The sequence below is a fragment of the Pyrus communis genome, chromosome 10 (assembly GCF_041283825.1).
Source record: "Pyrus communis isolate YQ-2024b chromosome 10, ASM4128382v1, whole genome shotgun sequence".
NCBI classification, from domain to species: domain Eukaryota; kingdom Viridiplantae; phylum Streptophyta; class Magnoliopsida; order Rosales; family Rosaceae; genus Pyrus; species Pyrus communis.
Genome location: NC_142574.1, coordinates 6,382,478 through 6,390,043, shown reverse-complemented (window position 1 = coordinate 6,390,043; position 7,566 = coordinate 6,382,478). Strand labels below are relative to the sequence as shown.

Here is a 7,566-nt window from a genome sequence, read left to right as displayed (position 1 = left end):
TCGCGGGTCACCTACGAGTCGGAACCACCTAATGTGGTCTGCACGACAAGGCTTGCACCTAACTTGGATCCAAGGCGAGCGTGTGGTGCTGGTGAACATCACGTGAAGGACTATGCCCTGGCCCTGGGCGGGAGCACTAACACCGGGGGTGCAGATTATGAGCTCTCTAAGCATCTCAAACTACTATTGCATAATAAACAGGAATGCATAACCACATGAATACCGCTTACCTGGCACTTACCTGTGCGTCCACAGCACCAAATACACATTTATATATATGTATGCCAATTACCAATGCACGTGATGATGCGTAAACAATATTCAAATGATGCATGGCATAAAACATATAACCTTTTCTATTCTATTTCTGGGAATTTAGAGGTATATAGGTATATACGGAAAACAAAAGCCCACTCACTGATAATTGGAAGGGTCGTAGCCCCCCTGCCTCGAGTGTGTACGCTCGTCCTCGGAGAACGAATCACCTATACGCGACAAAGTTACGAAAACATTAATTTAAAAGCACCTAAGCAACTTCTCGTAATAACTTCTCATACATTGCTCAAATTGGACAATTGAATATACCAACGTGACCTACACAACCTCAGGATCACGCCCATATTTTTAGAAAAAATTTTGGACCACGCACGCGCCCCCACGCGCCGGCCAAGGCACGGACCTACGCGCCCCTCACGCGCGGCCACGTGCCAGGCACACTGACGGTGTCAACAGACGCCGTCAGGAATATTCCGTTAACTGACGGAATATTCCGTCAAATCTAACCGGATTCCGTCACTGCCGTTAGGAATATTCCGTTAGACTTAACGGAATATTCCCCTTTCTTCTCCGGCGAACCTCCGGCGCCGGCGACGGCGCCGGAAAACTGGGTAATTTTCAAACTAAGTTTTCTCCTTCGTTTTTCAACCATTTTTCACGTTCTTTATACCAAAATGAAGCTTAGGACTAGTAGAATCACGTTAGACTAGTTTTAAGGCCTAAAAATTGCTAGATCATACCTGTCCACGACTTCAAAGTTCGGCCAACTTCGAACCTAGCCTTCCCAACGTCCAAATTCACCCAACGAACTACTCCGAGGCTCCTTGGGACCTCACAAACACCTCTACAAGCTTAGAAATTCCAAAAACACACTAGTTTAGGTTTGCATGAACAGTGCAATAATTCGGCCATTGTTGAAACGACGTGAAAACGTTCGAATTCTTACCTGGAATTGGTATGGTTGTGCTCCTCACAACCTCACGAGCACGAGGGTGGTCTTGGTTTCTTAATTGGTGCAGGTTTGGTATGTTTGTATGTGTGTCCGTGTGTAGAAGGAGAAGAAGAAGAGAGGAACTCGGGGGAGAGAGAGAGAAAGAGAAAGAGAAAGACAGAGTGAGGGAATGAGGGAGGGAATCCCGGGAGAGTGAGGGTGATGTGTGAGTGTGTGTGGTCCTACAACACCACACTACACAAAACTAATGTGATAAAAACGAATTAGGGGGTAAAATCGTAATTCCCATGTACGTTAAAATGAAATTTGGGACGGGATGTTACACTTTAAGAATGCATTGAACGAATTCGATTTTCAATTTAAAATATTTACACTAGTGGATACCACAAAATCTTACTTTATACTTCATGGAAGTATAATATTAACTCGAAGTGTTTGTTTAATCTACTGTTTTAACGTGATATGCATTCTACGAACCTTTTTTCCACGATCTTACCGTTAAACTTATTTGTCCACACTCCGAGATTGCATACGTAAAAAATTGTAAAAAACAAACATTCAAAGAGATTACGTGATGGAACAAAAGTTTTTGACGGTTATAAACAAAAAATTACAATTTAACGGTTATTTTAGCTCCGATTTTAATGATTTTTTACAGCTACACTCCTCAACCTTATAAAGAATGCAATGAATAAATTTGATCTTCAATTTAAAATATTTACACTAGTGGATACCCCAAAATCTTATTTTATACTTAATGGAAGTATAGCATTAACTCTTAAGTGTTTATTTAATCTACCATTTTGACGCAATACACATTCTACGAACCTTTTTTGAATGATCTAACCGTCAAACTTGTTTGTACACACTCCAAGATTGCATATGTAAAAAATCACAAAAAACAAACATTCAAAGATTAGGTAACGTAACAAAAGTTTTCGACGGTTATAAACGAAAAATCACAATTTAAGGGTTATTTTAGCTCCGATTTTGATGATTTTATACAACTAGACTCCTCAACCCTATAAGAATGCATTGAACGAATTCGATCTTTAATTTAAAATATTTACACTAGTAGATTCCACAAAATCTTATTTTATACTTGATGTGTCTGATTGATACCGATTACATCGCATCTAGATGTGAAAATGTAAAACCTTATCTCTAAACAGAAAATTTAATATTTTTTTATATTTTTAATTTTTAAGTTATCTGTAATCTTAATCTAGAAGCTGATACTTTAATTTTTTTATATTTTTTAAATCATCTATTATCTTAATCTAGACGATGAGAGTTGTACAAACTGTAAGTTCTCCGATTTAGTGAGTGATAAAGTAAAATTATACAAAGGATTTACACAGAAAAAGATTTTGGCGACTTGTATACTTTTAGATTTGGATTACATATTGAAAAGGAGATTGAAAAGAAAACAACTTGTGAAAATGCGGTTATTTAAGATAAATTTAAGAAAAATATTTTATACTTTACTTATCAAATTGTGTATGATCTCCAATTCAATATGTCTCAATGTTGTTTAATTTAAATGATGTATGAAAAATATATCAAGATCAGCAACATTGATCTTGAGTTTATATAGTAGTTTAGGAAATTGCAAGGTTTGGGGATGTAAATGAGAAATGGTCAGGGATGAGAAGCCAATCAAGAACAAAAAGAAAAAAGCGAAAACTGTGTATGATTATCGTTTGAAGGGAAATGACGGAAAGGACTTTAGGTCCTGCAGATTAGTATCCCACAGGGCCATGAGTGAAAGCAAAAAAAAAAAAAAAAATTAAAACCATGTATTTATTTATTTAATTTTAGTTTGTAAACAAGGTAGTTCAATATGAATCGACTGAAATTAGTTTTTCTTCCATTGATATTTGGATTCTTGGCATGTAGTAGGATATAAAACCAAGTTGACGCATGAAAGAATAAAGACATGCACAATCTCTTAGTTAGAAGTCAAATAACTTAAAATGCAAGTAACACTGGCTCAAAAGACTATCATTAGTAGAATCCAACAATGGCACGCTTATATTATACTATATATCATTTAACTTGAATTTTCTACCTAGCCTTTGATTGACATTGGTATAAAACTGTAAAAATAGAACCTATAGTTCATTAGGGGCATCATCAGTTGCATTGGATTCCGGATTATTTCCTTGTAAGAAAAAAAATATGATTTTTTTTTTTTTTTTTTTAAGTTTTGTCTTTTTTCCACACATCCAATATCATGTGGTGTGGAGATGTCATGTTCTCACAACAAACTTCTTTCGTCGCATTACTTAAATCTCTCATTAAACATAATTTTGGCACATTCAATTCATAAAACTCCCTTATGCGCGTACTTTTATATATGAAATGTCAATTGTTATAACAAGACAAAGTCCATGTTTGGTAGCTTAATTGGAGTACTATAGACATAGAATAGTGCTATTTAGACATTCGTTTTTATCTTTCATACATCATTGTTAATTTTTTACCACTGATTTTCTTCAATTTATTCAATCAGACAACTAACAATTGAAAGGAGTGTGTAAGAAGTAAAAAAAAAAAAAATGTGAATAACATTATCCTATATACATGGCATCATGTTAAAAGATTTCAATTCTTAACGCAAAATAAGAAAGCAAACCACATTATTGATTATTTATTGATACACAGGTCATGTATATAGATAAACTTAACATACGCAAATTACTACATTTTTTTAATTTATTTTTAGTGAAAATGATAGTAGCTAGGTTTTTTTTTTTTCCCCTTCTTTTTCAATTAAAAAACATTACAATCTTCTCAGAGAACGCTACTAATGATGGATGGGAGTTCTTCAAACCAGAAAAACTAGTACTTAGAAGAAGTTGTTCCTATTCCTTATCCATTAAAGCAAAATTTTAGGAAGTTTAAGAATATGATCCGGATGTTTTAATAGTTAAATTATAATTTTTGTATTTACAAATAAAGATATAACGATTAAAACACGTGAAAATTTAGCCAACATCATAAATAGTGGATTCTTCGGAATTATCTTCATGCTGCATGGCATGCCTTAATTAGTCAAATCATATTCATAAGCGACAAGACCAACGCCATGGAATCAAGTTTTAGGTTCCTTCAAGAGTAAACGACATTTTTTTAATGTGCATCATGTGCTGTACCAAATCTTGATTGGTGCAGACTCTAATGACGCCAAACAAGTGTTTGTTAGACAGATTTTAATTATGCCTATTATTTATAGATGATGTCACGTTTATGACGCATGGAGCTGTATGTAAAATAGTAACCTATTCTTTAACTAAACAGTAATGTTAAAGAGACTAAATTTTGTAAATAAATAACATAGAAATTGATGATAGAATTATTACTTTAGTGTTGATTAACGAATTTATTTTTATTAGTGACACATCATTTAATTTGCAAATTAGTTTACCTAGCAATTCTCTTAACAAAACTCACAGAAAATATTAAGTTACTTGTCTACTAACATATCATATTCTTTTAGGTTGTGATGTACTAAAACTTACAGAGAGCGGGAACATCATCACTTAGTGTTATGTTTTACATCTAGAATATATTGATTAAAAACAAATAGTATGATAATTTTATTGTAATAATAATATCGCGTAACGGGGTTCCAAGTACACAAAAAATACTATATACCTAATAACACGCAAGCTGCATGAGGTAAGCATTTTGCTATAAATATGCAGCTCTTATAGCAGAATAGGCACCAGAATTAAGAGTGTAGAGAAGCATTATTTGAGAACACAAACAAAAATGGAGGTAGAGCAAGTGCTTCACATGAATGGAGGAATTGGGAAAACAAGCTATGCAACCAACTCTCTACTTCAAGTTAGTCAGCATCTGTTTCTCCATTTCTTTTTTTGTCTCTGTGTGAACTTTCCTAGTTGATCATATTCGATTTTAATAATATTTTTTAATATGACGGGAACTTGTTTTCATAAAATTAAGAACTTTTTAATAATATTCAGCTGTCTGAATTTATGTCAGAGAGCTGTGATTTCGATGGTGAAGCCCATAGTTAAGGCAAGCATAGAGCAGCTTTGCAGCACACTCTTCTCTGACTGTTTGAAAATAGCAGACTTGGGATGCTCTTCCGGACCCAACACCCTTTTGGCGGTATCAGATATCATACACAACATCCATGCCACCTTCCAAAAACTGAACCGTCCGTCTCCTTCACTCCAAGCCTTCTTGAATGATCTTCCCGGGAACGATTTCAACACTGTGTTCAGGTCCTTGCCAGGGTTCTACAAGAAACTTGAGGAAGAACAGAAATTGGGGCCATGTTTCATTACTGCAATGCCAGGTTCATTCTATGGCAGGCTCTTTCCAAACAATTCTCTCCACTTTGTTCACTCTAATTATGCCCTTATGTGGATCTCTGAGGTGTGAATTGTTTTTTTTTTTTTTTTTTTTTTTAACCCCTCATAAACTTACTAATATTTTTCGTGGTGGTTTAATTAATCATGGTATTTATTATTATGATAAAACGTACTGTGTAGGCTCCAAAAGGTTTGCTGACCAAGGAAGGAGAGGGATTAAACAAGAAGAACATATGCATAGCAAAAGCAAGCCCATATGCTGTGTATAAGTTGTATTTGGAGCAATTCAAAAAGGACTTTACAGTGTTTTTGAGGTCACGAGCAGACGAGCTGGTCCCCGGAGGAAGTATGGTCCTCACCACAATGGGCAGCATAAAGAGCCATGAACCACTTTGCATTTGGGAAGTTGTCGGACTCAAACTCAATGATATGGTTTTAGAGGTAATGTGTGGCCTAGATAATTAAACCCAAATGTCTAAGTACCAAATAGGAACAAAATAAAAGCAACTAAATATGAACCACATAAGTTTATGACCACCAAGTTTATGGCCACTTTTTAAGTGCATCTCTAATTGAGATGGAACCAATGAAAAAACAAATAAATAAAATTGCTGATAGAGTTACAAACTGAGGGATATATTTTAATTGACTTATTATTCTAAAAAATTACAAAACACATCCTATATATAACGAAAACTAAAAAGCAGCCTAAAGCAAACCCTAATCTTAACGACAAGGAACCCTAATTTCCCAACAAAGTCTTAAAATGTACTTGTTTCCTTCAATAACTACTTTACTAATTACTAACATTATTTAGTTAGACGAATTTCAGGGTTTGATTGAGAAGGAAAAACTGGAGATCTTCAATCTGCCATATTATGCACCAACAACAAAGGAGGTTGAAGATGTAATCGAGGCTGAAGGATCTTTTACTTTGCAAAGCCTTGAAGTTTTCAAAAATGATTGGGACTCTTATATAAAGCATGCTGACAGTGGCCTTGATAAAAAGGCAAGGGCTGCCATACTTGCCACTGAAATAAGGGCTGTGGGAGAGCCTATTCTGGCAACCCAATTCGGAGAAGCAGCTATGGACGATTTGTTTCACCGGTTTGAAGAAGATGTCCTTGAACACATGGAAATGGAGAATTGCCAGTACATTAACCTGGTTATCTCGTTGACAAAGAAGCATTGAACAAGATGAATATGCAAGAAATGACAACGTGGTTTAGGCTATATTGTTCTTTTTATCACTCTGCATTTCATGTTTTGTACTTCATTATAAGAAATAAATGTGCTTATTAATCTTTAAGTATTGTAGAAGATCAGCAATCTTGCAGTAAAAGAGGAAGATGAACCGAAGAGACAGAGCGCTTTTGTCTTTGTATGTATCTTGGAAAACATAAATAATTATGAGGAGTGTTTAGTATATATCCCAATAACACTTAAAAAATTCTCTAACAAACTCCTAACTGAAGCTGATTTAGGAAACCATGTCTCTATACTGTTAACACCCCTTGAGAAATTTTTAAATGTAACCAGAATACTTGTCACTTGATATATCATGTGTTATAATACGGGTGAACAACATGATTGAGAGTAAGTATACAAATACCATTTCCAAGCCTTGTCCAGCTCTGTTCTAATAGCAGTCCAAGTTTTGAGGACTTAAAGAATGTATTAGGACTATATTTATTCACGTGTTTAATAAGATTGAATTGTTTGTCCTAAGCTGATTCTAATAGGAGATCAGTTAGGAGAACATTTAGTATATAAACGTTGATCACTGCTCTTGCAATTCCCCTGCTCATTCTGTATCAAAGACCTATTGTTTGAGAGCGATTGTTTTATTGCAAAGAGGAGAAGGTTAACTGTTTGGTAGTCTGTCATGGCTTCGTTATCTTCGTTAGGTGCTGCAGGTAAGACTCCTGTCTTTATCTTTGTACTTCAGATTTTGTTCATGAGCTTCATGGCTTAGTAGCATGACTGTGATCC

The 7,566-nt window shown here is 35.0% G+C and overlaps 1 protein-coding gene across 1 annotated transcript; it reads left to right on the top strand.

Annotated features, from left to right (window-relative positions):
• Nucleotides 1-4,928: 4,928 nt before the first annotated feature.
• Nucleotides 4,929-7,002, top strand: LOC137728072 (S-adenosyl-methionine 4-1-methyl-2-pyrrolidinyl-3-oxobutanic acid methyltransferase). Its single transcript, XM_068466960.2, has 4 exons — nt 4,929-5,080; nt 5,240-5,638; nt 5,755-6,015; nt 6,407-7,002. The coding sequence occupies exons 1-4, from the start codon at nt 5,006-5,008 to the stop codon at nt 6,764-6,766; spliced, it is 1,095 nt and encodes a 364-aa protein (XP_068323061.1). The 5' UTR covers nt 4,929-5,005; the 3' UTR covers nt 6,767-7,002.
• The last annotated feature ends 564 nt before the right edge of the window (nt 7,003-7,566 follow it).

Excerpts from the sequence above, each read along its gene's own strand:
- LOC137728072 (XM_068466960.2), top strand. The coding sequence starts at position 5,006 with ATGGAGGTAGAGCAAGTGCTTCACATGAATGGAGGAATTGGGAAAACA. Across the intron at positions 5,081-5,239 it reads CAACCAACTCTCTACTTCAA|AGAGCTGTGATTTCGATGGT; the intron begins GTTAGTCAGCAT and ends AATTTATGTCAG. Across the intron at positions 6,016-6,406 it reads TCAATGATATGGTTTTAGAG|GGTTTGATTGAGAAGGAAAA; the intron begins GTAATGTGTGGC and ends GACGAATTTCAG.